This window comes from Lutra lutra, chromosome 8 (assembly GCF_902655055.1).
Source record: "Lutra lutra chromosome 8, mLutLut1.2, whole genome shotgun sequence".
Classification (NCBI taxonomy): Eukaryota; Metazoa; Chordata; class Mammalia; order Carnivora; family Mustelidae; genus Lutra; species Lutra lutra.
This window is the reverse complement of record NC_062285.1, coordinates 55312947-55329888: the sequence shown is the minus strand read 5'-3', so window position 1 is coordinate 55329888 and position 16942 is coordinate 55312947. Positions and strand designations below refer to the sequence as shown.

General features: G+C 52.5%; 3 protein-coding genes across 15 annotated transcripts in view; 1 reads left to right on the top strand and 2 right to left on the bottom strand.

Moving 5' to 3' along the window:
- The first annotated feature begins 403 nt into the window (after window positions 1-403).
- TARBP2 (TARBP2 subunit of RISC loading complex) lies at window positions 404-5666 on the top strand. 4 transcript variants are annotated; one of them, XM_047739497.1, is made up of 9 exons: window positions 405-714; window positions 1276-1440; window positions 2252-2354; window positions 2935-3030; window positions 3602-3674; window positions 3890-4007; window positions 4310-4437; window positions 4857-5058; window positions 5223-5666. In XM_047739497.1, exons 2-9 carry the CDS (start codon window positions 1281-1283, stop codon window positions 5378-5380), a joined length of 1038 nt encoding a protein of 345 aa, XP_047595453.1. In that variant the 5' UTR covers window positions 405-714; window positions 1276-1280; the 3' UTR covers window positions 5381-5666. The 4 variants fall into 4 exon arrangements, with proteins under 4 accessions (XP_047595454.1, XP_047595453.1, XP_047595451.1 ...); XM_047739495.1 differs by having other exon boundaries at window positions 409-714; window positions 1271-1440; XM_047739496.1 differs by lacking the exon at window positions 405-714 and adding an exon at window positions 831-963 and having other exon boundaries at window positions 1271-1440.
- A 211-nt stretch (window positions 5667-5877) lies between these two features.
- On the bottom strand, window positions 5878-6874 carry NPFF (neuropeptide FF-amide peptide precursor). Its single transcript, XM_047739502.1, has 3 exons — window positions 6741-6874; window positions 6192-6313; window positions 5878-6086 (listed from the first exon to the last, which is right to left on the bottom strand). Exons 1-3 carry the CDS (start codon window positions 6840-6842, stop codon window positions 5969-5971), a joined length of 342 nt encoding a protein of 113 aa, XP_047595458.1. The 5' UTR covers window positions 6843-6874; the 3' UTR covers window positions 5878-5968.
- Window positions 5878-16942, bottom strand: part of LOC125106028 (cyclic AMP-dependent transcription factor ATF-7) — a 97040-nt gene continuing 85975 nt past the window's right edge. For all 10 annotated transcript variants that reach the window (XM_047739462.1, XM_047739464.1, XM_047739463.1 and 7 more), the window contains one exon: window positions 5878-16555. In XM_047739462.1, coding sequence (XP_047595418.1) covers window positions 16338-16555 — 218 coding nt within the window. In that variant the 3' untranslated portion in view covers window positions 5878-16337. The remainder of the gene's footprint in view (window positions 16556-16942) is intronic.

Below are 16942 nucleotides of genomic sequence, written 5' to 3'. Positions count from 1 at the left end.
TCCTCATTAAAGAGGCGGAGCCAGAAGGGAATGACTCTTTCCTTGTCCCCGCCTTCTAAGTAAAGTAACCAATCGCTATCTGCCTAGAGAAGTAAGCGCAATCGGAAATAACCAATTATACCGCGAAACTTTTCGTGCATGCCTGACCCTGCCCCTCCAGCTGCGACAAAGATGGCGCGCGAGCTCCTGGGTTCTGTAGTTTCCTCGGGAGTCAAAGAGTCCAGGGCTCCAGTTAGCCCTTACCGCCCCGCCCCCAGCTGCTTCCACTCTGCTACTACGCATGCCCGCTCCGGGGAGCGGAGACGCGGAAAAAAGGAGGCGGGACGCTATTTAAAAAAGAAATGCGCGCGCGCACAAACACACAGACACACACACACAAAACCGCCCTCAGCTCGGGAAGCGACAGTGGACGACTCCGCTCCTCCCAGAAGGCGGTGCTGCATGCCGGGACAAACCACGCGGAGGGTTGTGGGGCGGATAGCTCCCCTCCGGACGGAGACTCATGGAGTCGGGTGGGCGGGGGACTCCATGTCCCGGCATGCCCCGCGCCGGGCCCGACCGGCCGCGACTCGGGGCTTGGCCCCGGCCCTAGCTCGTCGGCGGTGTATTGGGGCGCATTGAGGCTGCAGTCGCGGTGGCGCCCGCGGGGACGGAGGTGGGAATGAGTGAAGAGGAGCAGGGCTCCGGCACTACCACGGGCTGCGGGCTGCCCAGGTGAGCCGCTTTGTACCGATCCCTGCCGGGCGAAAAGCGTGCCGCGGTGCAGAGGAGGTATCGGCGCGGCCCCAGCATGCACCTGGCCTGAGGGTTGTTCCCGGCAAGCACTGGGGTAGTGGGCCGTGGTTCCCGGCATGCATTCCGGCAGTGGCCACTGCCTCTTGCTCTAAATAGTTTGGGGTTGGCCCGGTTCCCAGACTGCACCTGGGGCACTGGGCTTTATGCTCTCGACATTCAGTGCATTTGGTGGGTACCGGGTCCCTGGCCTGCACTGTGTCAGGGGACATGCACTTCCTAACTGCACTGGGGTACGGGCTCCTCCTCCTTAACTGAGACTTGAACAGTGCATTCCCCGCTTGCTCTGGGGGCCGTGCACCCTGCTTTCCCAGCCTGCATCCCTACTCCACATTGAATCCAGCTAATGTCTTTACTCTCCGGGGTCCCCTGGACCCTATGTCCCCCATAGTGTGCCTGGGTCTGATATGATAGTGCTTGGCCAGGTGGGTGCAGAGTTGGACGTGTGATAAGAGTCTGTGCCCCCCGCCTCCCCCAGTATAGAGCAAATGCTGGCAGCCAACCCGGGCAAGACCCCGATCAGCCTTCTGCAGGAGTATGGGACCAGAATAGGGAAGACGCCCGTGTACGACCTCCTCAAAGCCGAGGGCCAAGCCCACCAGCCTAATTTCACCTTCCGGGTCACCGTTGGCGACACCAGCTGCACTGGTGAGGAAGGCTTGGGCATCCTGGCTGGGGTGTGCATTCCCAGGGCCCTGTTGGTTTTGTTTCTTGGAGTCTCTTCCCAGTCCTTTTCTCCAAAGCCAGTGAGGGAAGGAGAGATTTCAGGGGAAAAGCCACTGACTGGTTTGGGAAAATGGGTCTTTGAGGAGGTGGGTAGGGCTTGGGAGAGTTAGAGGAGCACGCAGGACTGGCACAGTGATCTGGCAGATTGTCATCATCCTAGAGGAGAAAGAGGAGATAAACCAAATTCTCAGTGAAGTATTTGAGGGGAGTCAGTACCTGCTGCCCTGGGCTCTGTGCCAGGTGCTTGACCGAATTCCTAGTTAATCTTAAACCACAGTCTGATCCTGCGATAGAAGTGGTAGTATTCTCAAGTTGAACAGGAGGGAAGTGAGACTCAGAGGGGTTTCAGTGAGTGGTGTAAGGTCACATGTCTAGTGAGTGGCAGAGCCAGGCCTTGACTCTAGAGCCTACCCTCTTTCTGCTTTTCCAGCCATCTCTATTTATTGAGAGAAAAGAAGGTGCTTCCCAGAGGAAAATAAAGCAGAGAAAGAATCTCCACCCAAGGTGTCTGAGCTCAGGGGCTTCCGCCCGACACGGCTTGATTTGGGGAGCTCTGGGGAAGATAAAAGCCCTCCCTTCTAGCAACTAGTGTAACATTTCCAGTCTTGGGCAGGGGCAGTTGGTGAGAGGGGCTTGGTTGACTCCCTCCAGCTATGAGGAGAGAAGCTGTGGGATGCTGGTTTTTCTTCTGTCCTCCCAGTGACCTCCAGTATTGCCCACGCCCCTCTCTCAGGTCAGGGCCCCAGCAAGAAGGCAGCCAAGCACAAGGCAGCTGAGGTGGCCCTCAAACACCTCAAAGGGGGGAGCATGCTGGAGCCGGCCCTGGAGGACAGCAGGTGAGGGAGGAACAGCCGAGGCTTCCTAGAGGCCCTGCCAGGAACCCAGGCCCCTGCGCCACCTCCTCTGCCCAGTAGGCCTGGCCTGGTGACACTTAGCCACCTTGACCTGGCCCCTTCCTGAGAGTTTCCTCTGGACAGAGCAGGATGCTGCCAGGGCTTCTGCTGCTGTGAAGGACCCTTTGGGGGGAATGTCAAGGGGCTGTGGCTGTGGTTTGGGCCCGGCTAGGGAGGGAAAGGGGTGGAGGCTGAGGCTAGAGGGGTTGCACCCCAACATGCCTCCTCTCTCTAGCAGGTTGTCCTTCCCTCTTCCACACCTACATTGGAGGTTTTTTGCCTCCCCGTGTTTCTTGGGTAGGAAGAGACCCTCCTTCCCCTTTTCTTAGTCTTCTTGATCCAGTGTTTGGCAGCAAAGTCTCCGAGGAGGAAAAGCTGGTGGTTAAGCTTCCCTGAGTCTTTGGCTCCAGTGGGAAGGAATTTTCTTAGGGAATGGGCAGGTCAGGAGGACCTGGGTCCCCACCCTCTACTCCCCCCACCCCCAACATGGGTGTGAATCAAAGGCCCCCTTCCCCTCGGGAAGTTCTTTTTCTCCCCTAGACTCTTCACTGCCTGAGGACATTCCAGTTTTTCCTGCTGCAGCGGCTGCTACTCCTGTTACATCTGCTGTTCCAACCAGGTATCTTGTATTTCCTGCTGGCCTGAAGTGGGGAGGAAGGGGTCCTGGCTCCTGGTTCCCCAGCCCTTGGCCCCAGCTGGTCAGGCAGGAGGAAGTCTGAGAGTAAACAGAGGATGGAATAGTTGGGGACCAGAATTTGAAGAATTTGCACCAGTTGGTAAGCTCTTGGGACAGGAGGTAATTTATGACTTTTAAATAACCACAGGGATGAGGTGTTTGACCATGTTCAAGGGTCTCGAAGGCCCCATTTTCTTCTGAATTGGTCACATGGTGGTCCTGTGTGTGCCTCCCATCAGGTGCTTCCAGGGACTGGATATACAGCCCCTCGCCCACTGTTCTGCCAAGGTGATGATCCGGTATTCCAGAAAAATCTAAATGGGCCTGGGCCCTGGAAGAGACCTCACTTGGGTGGGAAAGGGAGGAAGCAGGCTGGATGTTTGGAGAGACAGCTGCTTGCCTGGCAGACACTAGGGAGATGGTTGTGGGGACACCAGAGCAGAGCTTAGGACTCATGGAGAGCCACAAAGGGGATAGCCCCATCAGCTTTGGCCCTGGACCCTTTTTCCTTCAGGACCCCCCCCATGGAGGTGCAGCCCCCCGTCTCCCCTCAGCAGTCTGAGTGCAATCCTGTTGGCGCTCTGCAGGTGTGCCCCCATCCTCATTTCCTGTGCATGCCTGTCTTCCCTTGGACCTGGGGCTGTGAGGGACGGTTATGCAGGGGCTCTTCCCCTGTCTGAAGGCTTTTCCCACCCCCCTTCGTTCCTCCTCCCTGGAATCTGAGGCTCCCAGGGTAGGAGGGAGAGGATGTAAGGAGTCTTTTCTCACTCTGCCTTGTGCACCCTTGTTTCTCCTTCCCAAGGAGCTGGTGGTGCAGAAAGGCTGGCGGTTGCCCGAGTACACGGTGACCCAGGAGTCTGGGCCGGCCCACCGCAAAGAGTTTACCATGACCTGCCGAGTGGAACGTTTCATTGAGATTGGTAACTGGGCAGAGGGGAGTTCTTGAAGCTACTCCAGCCCTGGCCACAGGCAACTCCTAGCCTCTCTGTGCTACAGCCTCACTGTCCTGGCTGAGACCCCTGGCTCAGCTCCTTCTCCCAGCTGCTGCTTTGTCCTGGCCTCCCCCGACCCTCTCTGGCTGACCAGGTTCTTAGGTGCATAGCAGGGCCCAAGCTCCTCTTTCCAGTTGACATCCCACAGGGGACCCCAAGCTTGAGCTGGGTGGAAAGCACTGGAAAGCCTGTTGGGAATCATAACCCAGCAACCCTCTCCCCACACGCAGGCAGTGGCACCTCCAAAAAGCTGGCAAAGCGTAATGCGGCGGCCAAAATGCTACTTCGAGTGCACACGGTGCCTCTGGATGCCCGGGATGGGAATGAGGCAGAGCCCGATGACGATCACTTCTCCATTGTAAGTGGCTTGTGTGGGCCAGGCCCTGTGGTCCATCCTCCATGCCAGGCAGGACACTGGGGATTTGGGCCTGTCACCTGGGGGTGAGCCTCTCTGGATCCCAGGCCAGCTCCTGCCCATTTTTCTCCCAGACCTCCTTGGCTGTCCCCCTCCCCACAACCTCAGCTGTAGGCCTACCTGGCGAGTGCTGTGGGGAGGTGGCCCAGGGCTGGAGCCCTGGAGCCTGCGCTTACTGGAATGAGGAAGGCTGCCTGGACCCCTGGCCCAGACTCCAGTAGTTAGAGGGGGCCAACTCGGGGAAGGCTGGCTGGATGAAGCATTCCTTTTGTGGGTTTTTCTCTCCTTGGCATCGAATGTCCTGTTAAATGCCTGGGTCTCAGTTCATGGCCACATCTTTCTCACTGTCGCCATCTTGTCAGGGTGTGGGCTCCCGCCTGGATGGACTTCGGAACCGGGGTCCAGGCTGCACCTGGGATTCTTTGCGGAATTCAGTGGGAGAGAAGATCCTGTCCCTCCGCAGCTGCTCCTTGGGCGCTTTAGGTGCTCTGGGCCCTGCCTGCTGCAGTGTCCTTAGTGAGCTGTCTGAGGAGCAGGCCTTCCATGTCAGCTACCTGGATATTGGTATGGCTAGTTGGGAGGCCAGGGGATGGTGGGGATTGAGCCGGAGCAAGTATGGACGGGCCCACAGGGGGTTGGGGAGGGCACGACCATGAGGATGCGGATACCCCCTTCCCCGTGCTGCCTTCCCACCCAACACCACCTCCGTCCTCTCTTTTGGTCTCCAGAGGAACTGAGCCTGAGCGGGCTCTGCCAGTGCCTGGTGGAGCTGTCCACGCAGCCAGCGACTGTGTGTCACGGCTCCGCGACGACCAGAGAGGCAGCTCGTGGGGAGGCTGCTCGCCGGGCCCTGCAGTACCTCAAGATCATGGCAGGTAGCAAGTAAAGCCCCAGCCGGACTCGGACACGCCTCCTGGCTCCCTGCTCTTCTTCCCCCAGCCCGCACGTCTGTTCAGCTCTGGTGCCCCCCTACCCCGGAGGTGCCGTCTCTACCTCTGACACAGACTGCCTGCCTGCAGGCTGAGGAGGACACCGGACCAGCAGCCAGGGACCACGGGGCCTTGGCTGGCCCAAGATCTGTCCTCATGGCACTGGTGATGATGAGTGGGAATGAAATCTGGGGGCCCTCCCTGAGAGCCTGGAATAAATGTGCTGCCTCTTGGATTCTTAAACCCCGTTCTTTCTGTTCCCCTGCCTAGGGCTGACAGCAGAGGAGGTTAGCACCAGGGTACCCTGTTGTGCCTCCCCACCTTGTTCTGGTGGCAGGAGGCCCCATCACCTGTGTTCCTGCAGAGCTTGGTTTGACAGAGATGGAAGGGCTGTGGCCCTGGCCCTGGGGCTCTCTTCCTGCCCTTTCAAGTCTCAGAAGGACAGACACATGGATTCAGAAGCCACAGCTTTATTAGGGGAGGAGGGGGAGGCCTGGCCCTTGTAGTTGGGAGCTTCGCATGCATACATATCAAGGGATGACAGGTCACTTCTTCCCAAAGCGCTGAGGGGCAGCCAGACTCCAGAAGGGGGAGCTGAGCCCCTCCCCGGCTCGGGGACTCAGCTGTTTGCTGCTCCAGGAGCCCCGGGCGTTTCTGCCGAACCTTGGGAGAGATCCATCTTCAACTGTAGGTCCTTTCAGCCCTTCCTCCTCCAGCCCCCACCCTCCTGTTTGGCTCAGGCCTGGACCTTGTCTCTCTCAGACTCACCTCTGGGGCTGGAACAGAAAGGCTGGGCTCCGGCCAGGTCTCTGCATGGCCTGGAGCAGGGAGCGCAAGAGTGACCCAGGGGTCTGGACCTCCTGCAGTGGGTAGGCTCCGCTGTCTTCCTCCTGTGGTACAGGGGCATTGGGGAGGGAAGATGGGCAAAGGCCGTGGACATTTTAGGTCACGGGGGAAAGGAGTGACTCAGAGGCACATTGTAGGAGGCTGAGGACCCACTGAAGACCCTGGCAGCTGGAGTATTTGAACTGAGAGCACAAGTCTCAAGTGGAGATAGAAAAATGGTGACACTGGGGGAGCAGGGGGAGGTGCCTAGGTGATACAATCCGTTAAGTGGCCCACTCTTGATTTTGGCTCAGGTCGTGATCTCAGGGTTGTGGGATCAAGCCCCCCACCGGGCTCTGCATCGTGTGGAGCCTGCTGGAGATTCTCTCCCTGCCCTCTGCCCCTCTTCTCACTCGCCTTCTCGCCAAATAAAATCTTTTAAAAAATAAAAACAAAGAAAAATCGTGACATGGGGCTGGGGCAGTAACTTACCATGAAGATCTGGTCTTCACCTCCATCGCCTGGTCCTCCAGCACAGCCTCCGTCTGTTAGTAGCAGCACCATCAGCAGCACTGCGGCCCGCCTGGGCTCCATGCTGCCATCTGCCTTCCTGGAGCCATACCCGCTTCTTATACCTGCGGTGGCCCGGGCCCCCCACCCCACGGCAGCCTGAGGGGCAGTCTAGAGTGGGCGAGGGAAATGCATCGCTCAATGAGGAGCCGCCTGGGAGCCCCTCCCACGGCACCTCTGGGACTTCCTGCTCCCAGCCTCCGGCCCTCAGCCCCTAAGGCTGGAGTTACAGACTTTATTAGATGCATAAATTCTGTCTCCAAAGCTCAAGAAGCATCATTAATTGCAGATGCTTTGTCAGAGCCAGCCCCTAGGGGGCCTTCAAGAACCCCCAATTCCTCAACAGTTTCGAGAGTTCCAATTGATCACCTCCTCGCTTTCCTAACTTGAGAGTAAAAGCATAGAGGAAGTCTTGTCAAGAAGGTCTAGGCACCATGTCTTGGAACAGAGGAAAGGAGGGAAGAGCCAGGGTTAGAGTGAGCCAGGATGACCCAGCCTGGTCCCTCTTGTGACTATGGCTGCCACGGGGTCATCCAGCCCCTTCATCCCCTTGCCTATATGCCCTTTGGGGGGATAAAAATGGAGGCACTCCTCTGACATTTGCCTGTGGATAGGAAAGTGGGATACAGAAGGAGACTAAAAGGTTTCAGAGCCCACGGAAAGTGGGGATTGCTCCCTATCATGGACACAAGCCCCATGCTCACGGGGGAGCCCCACTCAGGCTCTGCCTCACCTGGGCATCTGCCGCCATCCTTTACAGCTGAAGCACTCTGCTGCCACCCTGTGGCCACAGCTTGACACTGTCAGGGCCGGCCATTTCCTGTCTCTGCTCTTTGAGGGTGAGGCTACGTAGATGGAGGTTCCTACCGCCCTGACTCTAAGGGGTCCCTGAAAGGCAGGGGCAGGATACTAGGGTTGGTATCTGGTTTTGTTCACCTCCTTCTAGTCACCCCAGCCTCTGCCTGGCTCCGACCTGTGAGGGCAGGCGACAAGAATCCTGCCTTTTTAGGCAAAAATCGTTTTTCCTCAGGAGTCCTTTAAAGTCATCTGGTTCACTTTTCCTTCTGACCTTAGAATCCCTTCCTGAGCATCACTGCCTGGCCTCCCGACCCCAGTGTGGTTCTCCAGCCTATCTATGCTGCAGAGCGGCCATGGTGCCAAGAGCCTGTGCATCAGTCTTGGGCAAGCAAGCTCTCTAAACTGCAGTTTCTTCACCTAAAACATGGCAACATTGAAAGGAACTACTTTCTAGGGTGAGCATTATTTGAGATAATTCCTGTAATCCACCCAGCACAGGATCTGGCACAGAGCAAGTGTCCTCAAAAGCGTTAGCAGTGCTGCCCCTGCATACACGAGTCCCAGTGAACTTGTCTCCTGAGACAGTGATCAAGCAGGCTTACCTGAGAACCAAGCTGGCTCCCATGAAGTTATAGAACACTGCACATCTTTCACGTGTGTAAGCCTTCCATGTATCTGAAGACAGATATCCCTCTTCCACTCTGCAGTCTTAAGGGGATCCCCCCTGCTCCCTTTAAAAGCAAGGCATCTAGAAACCAATTCATAATTTTGGGGAGGTAGAATAGAGCAGGTTCATCTGCATGTTTTAGATACTAATTCAGCCTAAGCTAGGGTGAACCCTTCTGTATGCTTTGTTTCCCAGCTGGTCCCAAGCACAGAACCTGGCGGTCCTCATCACTACATCCTGGAATTTCACTGCTTCTTAAAAGGGACGATCCAGTCCATGGGTTTTTCTGTGGGAAATGGATCCTATGCCACATCAAGGTCCTTCTCTGTTCTTCCCTGACAGCAGTCCAGAGAAGCAGGGCTGTGAGGGGGTGTGGGCCTCGGGACTGCACAGAGTGGCTCTGGGCTCGGAGTGGTTTTCACCCCAGCTCCTGCACTTTACTGTGCGCCTTGGCAAATGTCTTAACTGAAACCTTAGTTCATCTTAAATGAGGCAACTACTCCTGTTAAGAGGTTGTTGCGAAAAGTGAATGACTTACTGAATACAAAGTGTCTTGTGTTCCATCTAGCATAGAGCAGCTAATAAATATTCACAACCCTGACTCTCCTAGTATCCCTGATCATCAATTACAAGTGGACCTGAGCTGAGGCTCAATTCAGCCAGGGTCCGGTCTAGCTAACTTCCTATGTCCAGGAGGGAGGGGACTGCTCTCTCCCTTGGCAGGCATAGGCACACCTTGGAGATACTGCTGGTTCACTTCCAGACCACCACAATAAAGTAACGCACTGGGAGTCAAATGAATTTTGTTTCCCAGTGCATATAAAAGTTATGTTTACACTACACTGCAGCCTATTAAGTGTGCAATAGCATTATATCTGAAAAACAAAACAATGTGTATGCCTTAATTTAAAAATTTGCTTAGGGGTGCCTGTGTGGCTAAGCCTTGGTTAATTAAGCATCTGCCTTTGGCTCAGGTCATGATTTGGGTGTCCTGCAATGGAGTCCCACCCACATCCGGCTCCCTGCTCAGTGGGGACTCTGCTTCTTCTTCTCTAACCCTCCCCCCACGCCACCTGTGCTCTCTCTCACTTGCACTCTAATCAAATCTTAAAATAAAATATTGCTTAAATATGATTGTTATTTAAAAAATTTTTTTCAAGTAAGCTCCACACCCAACGTGGAGTTTGAACTCAGGCTGAGTTCAAGAGTCAAGACCCTGAGATCGAGAGTCCCATACTCTACCGACTGAGCCAGCCAGGCGCCCTGTAAGTCAGTCTTTCGCTGGTGGAGGGTCTGGTCTTGATGTTGCTCACTGCTAGATTGGTGGTTGCTGAAGGGTGGGGTGGCTGTGGCAATTTCTTTAAATTGACAATGAAGTTTGCTACATCGATTGGCTCTTCCTTTCACAAACGATTTCTCTGTAGTGTGTGATACTGTTTGACAGTTTTTACCCATAGAATTTTCAAAACTGAGCCAAACCTCTCACACTCAGCTGCTGCTTTATCAAGTAAGTTCCTGTAATATTCTAATTAAAAAAAATTTTTTTTTAAAAAGATTTTAAGTCATCTCTATGCCCGGTGTGAGGCTGGAACTCACAGCTATGAGATCAAGAGTCGTGTGCTCTCCTGACTGAGCCAGCCAGGCATCCCTGTAATATTCTAAGTCCTTTGTCATTCCTACAGTCTTCACATTCCATCTCAAGAAACCACTTTCTTTGCTCATCCACAAAAAGCAACTCAATTATTCAACTTTTATCATGAGACTGCGGCAATTCGGTCAGTCCCACCTTCAGGCTCTACTTCTAAGTCTAGTTCTCTTGCTATTTCCACAACTATAGTTACTTCCTCCACTAAAGTCTTGTACCTTCAATTTGTAAAAACAAAGAACAAAACCCCAAAACCAACCAACCACACACACAAACATGCAGAGTCTTTAAAGTGTGATAAAGTGAAGTGCAAGAAAACAAAAAGGCCTGTAGGGGCAATGGCTTAATTCTTCTAGAACTTGGGAAACTGCCCTACCTTCGGTCTCCTTTCAAAACGTCTCAATCTTGGCTTTGGTATTTGGCTCTCAGCAACTTACTTTCTTACCTTTCTCTGTAACCCCATGTGCTCCTGACCACAACACAGGGAAGATCACCACTACCTTCCCACTCTCCTCCGGAGACACAGTCTCCCTGCTTGTGTCGATTATTCCAAACACCAACCACAAACAGCTCCCGTATCACTCCTCTTCTGGGAGATCCTCAGAGGCACCTGCTACCTCCTGGTCAAGTTTTTCAGCCTGGCTCACTCTTCTCACCTGTGCTAATTATCTAGAGATACACAGATTGCCCTATCCCTCACCATAGTTCCTGACCATTACTTGTTCTCCTTGTGACTTTTACCCCTTTCCAAACAAGCTCCACCCCTCATTTCCAAAACGAGCTCTTCACCACATCCACAGAACTGATAGAATCTGTGGAAAGCTTCCTTTTCTATGTGTGCACTCCCCCAGTCATGTCAAAACTTCCTGAGAGTAGGGTTTGTTTTTGTTTTTATTGTTGGGAAGAAGGGGACAAAACACTGAAAGGGAAGAGGACACTTGCCTTCACACACCCTACCATCCCCTATCCACATAAAGCCCATGAGTTTAGCCATGAGGCTCCCATGATGCCAAGGACCCTGTCCCCAGGGTAGTGCACAGATCTGACCCCTAGTCTCAGTACCTTCTTTCGTGTTCTATAATTTATATGAACCACCTACCTTCTTTAGGCTGTGTCTTCCCTGCATAAAAAAGAGGGATAAGAATCCCTGCTCCTTCTGTCCACAGATATAGGAGAGTGAGGAAGAGCAAAAACATGAAAGCCCGATGAATTCCCAGCAAGAGTGGCCAACGGGACTCGAAGATAAGAGTACTGAAGCATTAGACAGAACAGTGGTTCTCTCGATAGTTTAATGTTATATTTGCAGCATAAATAAGGCACAATATATGTCAGGGCGAGGGGGAGCAGGAGAAGGCATGGCGGGGGGCGGGGGGGATAACTGCTGGGTGGGAAGGGGGATAGGAGAGGGGAGGGGGAGGGAGAATAGAGTGAAGCCTCTGCCTCAGCCTGTCCCAGGAGATTGTGAGAGCCCGCTCACAGGGATCATGCTGAGTTGGGTGGCAGGGAAAGGGGACAAGACAGTTTTGTAACAAAACAGCCTGTAGCACTACATCCTCCCACATGTCAAAGTACACCACTGGGGGCTGGGGGACATCCAGACCCAGAGTTGAGCTCTTGGTGAGATGGAGAGGTGCTGCTACATGTCGAAGATATACAGATGAAGAGAGCTATAACCATAGATACACATGGCTTGCTTTCAACAGATACTATGTCCGGAGGCGGCAGCCTCCACTGTTGGGGCTGGAGGCTCATCTCCCTGCCGGAAAGGGGTGTGTAGATGTGCGTGTGTGTGTGTGTGTGCGTGTGTGCGTGTGTGCGTACAGGACAGCTAGAGCTCCAGCTGGACCTTCCTGTAACAAAGAATGTGGAGTAACCAGTCTGTAAGGGAATATGGGACAATTCTTGTCCAGACCAAGGCAGGACAGGTTTGAGGAGGAAGTAGAAGGAAGACAAACCTAGATTTTGAGATGAATGACGTGGTTGTTGTTCTAATGGGGGTGGAGAGAGGGACGGGAGGAAATGGAAAAATGTGTTAGTGCTAAGGCAGAGGATGGTACTTAAAATATCCTGACACCCTACAAGGATGTCCCAGCTTGCCTCTAAGGCAATGGTTCTTACATGTTAGCATGCACTAGAATCACGGGGAGTGCTTGTTAGCGTCCAGCCCAAGTTCCCAATTCAATAGGTCTGTGGTGGGGCCCAAATGTGGTGTCTAACAAGCTCCCAGATGCTGGTGCTGGTGATGCTCCTGGTCCTGGATTACATCCTGAGAACCACCACACAAGGGAAAGTCAATAAAACTAGTGCTCATAGCCATTTCTTACAGCTAAAACTGCACTCACCAGTAGCTAGTGGTGGTGAGATACCAGCCCGCCATTAAGAAAATAAAATCAACCCTAGCAGCTACAGCACAAACCTGCATTTACAGAGGACATAGCTGCCTTCACCTGCCCTACTCTCCCCAGCCTCTTCTCAATCTGGATAGCATTTTGCCCCAAAGAGCAACGAATGACCTGCTAACAGAGGGTGGGAATGGTGGCCAGCAGCTGATGCTCATTCCTGCTGGGTTACCACTCAGGGGGCTTGGGTGGGGATTTATGTCTCTGTGTACATGCATGTGTGCAAACACGAACAGACAGAAATCAGTTCCATACTATGAGTGGGATGATTAGGGTTGTGGGAGGCTGAAGTAGGATGGGGGCTCCTCTAATCTGCCTTAGGATCCTCACCTGTCCTGTTCCTCCCTCTGCCCCTGTCAAACAAAAGTCTAAAGAAAGCAGAAAGAGCATATCAACAAAGGCATACGTGATATAACTAGGAGGACTGGATTCTAAATGGACTGGTTATGAGATTAAAGAAAAAAAAAAGGAATACATTTCCTTCCTGTGTATACAATGTACAATATTAATGAAAAATAATGATTTGGGGATGGGAAGGAAGTCATGAGAGAAAGGGGGAGGTTTTGGGGAAAAGGTCTCAGGGCTAGCACCTTTAAAGGAGCCTCTCAGTGTGGAGCAGGGGAGCCTCAGAAACCACAGGAGGAATATTTTGGTATCTGCTTGGTGGTTCAGGCTACAGACAGGGCATGGTTATGGCTAAGTACCCCGTCAACCAGGATGGGTGGTGCCAGAGGGCAGTGAATCAGGAGAGGAGCCAAGTATAACAGAACAGGCACAGGGAAGGCAGCAAGGTGAATGAGGTTCAGTGAGGACATCTCCTTGTTTACCACTACCAGGAGTATATGGTCTAGTGCTTAGGGCCAAGGAGAGGCGTGGAGGCTGAAAGAAGCCAGATTTGGGGTGTACAACCAACAGGGAAAGAGTAAGTAAGGGAGGGCCTATTTTTCTAGCTCTCTCTAGCTGTGAGGGAAGCTTTCCCAGACTTTTCAACTCTGAGCAAGCTGAAAGGAAAAGGGCAAAAGTCTGCAGAGCAGAATACCTGGTCTAGTACATTTCTCTATGGCCTTGGTTATCTACCAGCTGTGTCTCTGGGGTGAGGTGGGAGGCCTGAGTCTTGTGTTCACTCAGAAGAGTCCCAAGGCATCCATACTCCCAGCTCCTTTCAGAAAGTGTCTTTCCGTAGGCCCCTAGAAAGGCCATGGTCATTAGGAAGGGCTAAGTGACATCCTCCATGATGTTTGGTTCTGGTCCAGATGAGTCAGGAAAGCAAAGGGCAGGGAGAGTGGCCACAAGGCTGGCAGCAATGACAAGATAAGTGACATTCCCCTTAACTATGACAGAGTCTCAGGATAAGCAACTGCTCTGTCTTCTTAGTGAGGCCACCGACCAACTAAAGAGCTATCTGGGAGGTTCTGTCCTGCCCCTTCCCTTCCTACGGCTTTACTACTAAGGTTCTGGCAAAGCCCCTTATTTAGGTCCCCAGGAACTTCCTACCAATGAAAATGAAATAAGGACTCAAGAGAATGAGACATGGGGACTAAGAAACTAAATAAGACCCTCTAAATAAATTAGCTTTCCTACACAGGGACAGACAGCTAGGACTCAAACTTCCTCTAAGGCCAAGCAGTAAGGCAGGGCATGTGTGCAGTGACAAACGGATTCTTCACCTGAAAAACACTTGACTAAAGGGGGACGGAAAATAGTCATGGGTCTTACGAAGTCTCCTTGGGAGCCGTAAACTCAGTCAAGCTTTAGGGCAAGGCTCCTGGTAGGAAATCAAGAAAATAAAAAATGAAACACAACTAAAGCAGAACAAAGTCCCAGGGCGCAGCCATCTAAAGGAAAAGTCCTGAGTACAAGTTATGGCTGTGAACTGTTAAAGGCAAATGGAGTCCCTGGAGGTGGTAGCTGGCGTCCTGACCATCTGCCGTGCCATTTGCTAGACTGAGTCACCTCAGGGGCTGTTCCTGTTGGGTGCCGGGTGGTAGAGGATGAGAAAACCATGTTTTCTCTCCTTTCTCTTCACCAGGTGTGTCTTGTTCAGCACCGGCTCTGAAAAGCAGGAGGGAAAATGAAAAACAGACACAACAGAACATGTCCTCTGACTGCCTCACCAGTGTTATCACTCTGAGAAGATGGGAACCTGGTAGCTTAGAATGTTTCCACATTTCCCGATGACAGCCAATTTTGGAAGACAGACTAAGAAAGGAAGCTGGCAGTTATTCCGTATGTAAATTTAAGATGGAGGTAGGAGAGAGGGAGAAAAGGACATTCTTGACTTGGCCAGATGGCAAAAGGTGGCTCTGGGACAACTGGAAGAGATTCATACTGACAGGCTATTAAAGCTGACCTATCTATCCACAGGCCTCTGGCTTTGGATTGCTTCCTATGGCCCTGGTAGAAATTGCATAGTTCAGAGCCAAAGGAAGATGAGAAGTCTTAACGGGGAAGAAAGAAGGACAAGAGGGATGAATTTCTCCCCTTGTAACCTAACTCCTTACAGTAAGAATGGCTGAAAGCAATAGTCACCGACTTCCCAGGCACACCAGACCTTCACCGAGCAGGGCTCTTCTGCTGAGATCAGTACTGCCCCTCCTCTCTCCTGCCTCTTCCCATCCTACCTTACCCTCAAGAAAACCCACTCAGGACCCCGGGGACACAATGAACCTAGGGGTCAGAAGGCAGAGGAGAGCTGAAGAAATATTACAGGAGCAGGGAGACCTAGCAGCTAGCCTAGGAACCTGGTGAACGGGAGAAGGGAGATCCAGGGTGAGGGACACTTGTGAATAGAAGAGCCTAGCCTGGAAAAGACAACCTCGGGGCGGGGCTGGGAGATGGGAGAAGAGCCAGGGAGTGCAAGAGTGCCCTACACAACAGCTCCAGAGGGCTGTGCCTGGAGAGAGACTGAGGCAGTGACCCAGGCAGGGGAACAAAGAGGGAGAGACAGGAGCAGATGGACGACCAAAAGGAGTTATATATGCTTTGGCCAGTAAACACTTGTAAGACATTAAGAATCAATCCAGTAACCTGATAGAATGAGCTTCAAACTCTCCTGTTCCTGCTTGCCCTAATGGTCACTGCAGGAGGGTGGACTGCGGAAGTGGGGGGATCAGCCAGTCACACCGGGGTCACTTTCCCTTTTCACTAACAAGAAGAGCTAATAAGGCCACAAGATGATCTTGCCAAGGCTTAGCAGGAGGTGGAAAAGGCCCCAGCAGTAGACTGAGAAAACTCAAGACACAAAACGAGGTACCCAAATAGATCTGGAAATAGCTAAAAAAAGACTAGAATTCTTGCAGTTTTTTTTCTTTCTGCTTTGTTTTGTTGTTGTTTTTTGTTTGTTTTGTTTCTGGGTTTTTTTTGGTGGCAGGTAGGGAGAAGGACTAAAGTTTATGGAAGAGCTGGAAAATACTGCTAATTCATACATCAAGGGTAATTTTACATTCGCCATAAGTGAATGTTTGAACTAGACTTCAGGAAGGGGGTAAAGGGATAAAATAAGCAGCTAATGGGAGACAAAATCCTGAGCCCACTGGGTGGCTGGGGCGGGCTAGGGGGTGACCTGCCATCAACACTGGCCTCCCTCTACATAGCAGTAAGTGGCGTGCTGCTAAGGATCAGGAAGGTAATAGCCATGGCTTAGTGGGAAGAGAGGGAACCGAGAAACCCAAAACCTAGAAGTGCAAGGGTTAGTGTTGAGAGAGACAGGTACACATGCATGGGCAGGGGTGGTTGTTCGGACCATCTGGAAAGGCCTTTGGCTGTGGGTACATCAGAAACTGCCCCCTTAGGGGATAATCTATGTGGCTCTGGGGCTGGGACGTTCCTAGTACAGGTGTCAATGTACATGACCATGTGGCTGAAAAGCCCCACATCTGTCCGTTACTCACAACACACAATCTTCCCCCCATATTGCCATGTCCAAGGCAGATGGGAGGCGATAAGATGACATCTCTCTTGGCTCTCGGGCGGGCGAGCTCTGGCTGGGGACCTCTCCACCAGGGGAGGCATCATCTGCCCGCAGACTGGGACTGTGGGGTCATGATCACATGCGACTGTATCGGCATGCTCAGTTCTGTCCTTTGGCTGGCCATCTGAGTGAGGACCGAGGTGGCTACAGCTTCAGCCGCAGAGCGAACACTGAGGCCATTGCTAGGGGCTGTTGCTGAGCTGTGTTGAATCACAGGGGCCGGAGAACCCGTTGGCTCTGAGCTTTCCTTGGGGCTTTCTGCCAGGAAGGAAGACAAAGAGCAGAGAGCAAGTAGTTAGAAAAGAGAATGGGGAAACAAGCAGGATCACCTTGTGTCATAATTCTAAAGGAGTCCCAAGCAAAGGAAGCCCATCATTCTGGGGGGCAAACTTCCCAGAATCTTAGCTTCTAAGCCACAAAGGGGCTAGGAAATGGGAAGTTCTGAGAAAGGACGCAAGAACTAGGTCCAAATTAATTTATCTATCTCACTAAAGTAACCCCCCAGCATGTTAATTACACCGTCTGGCTTCTATGTCTTTGTGTAGTTCATCACCCCTACTGGAACACTCTTCCTTTTATTCATGCCTTTCAGTCTTGAAAGGTGATTTAAAATAGATCTTTTTTTTTTCCTTTTTTTTTTTTTTA

Coding starts and splice junctions, on each gene's coding strand:
- NPFF (XM_047739502.1), bottom strand. CDS start 6,842: ATGGAGCCCAGGCGGGCCGCAGTGCTGCTGATGGTGCTGCTACTAACA. Junction 6,314..6,740: donor GTGAAGACCAGATCTTCATG/GTAAGTTACTGC, acceptor CCTGTACCACAG/GAGGAAGACAGCGGAGCCTA. Junction 6,087..6,191: donor TTTCTGTTCCAGCCCCAGAG/GTGAGTCTGAGA, acceptor ATCTCTCCCAAG/GTTCGGCAGAAACGCCCGGG.
- TARBP2 (XM_047739495.1), top strand. CDS start 662: ATGAGTGAAGAGGAGCAGGGCTCCGGCACTACCACGGGCTGCGGGCTG. Junction 715..1,270: donor ACGGGCTGCGGGCTGCCCAG/GTGAGCCGCTTT, acceptor CGCCTCCCCCAG/TATAGAGCAAATGCTGGCAG. Junction 1,441..2,251: donor TGGCGACACCAGCTGCACTG/GTGAGGAAGGCT, acceptor CCCCTCTCTCAG/GTCAGGGCCCCAGCAAGAAG.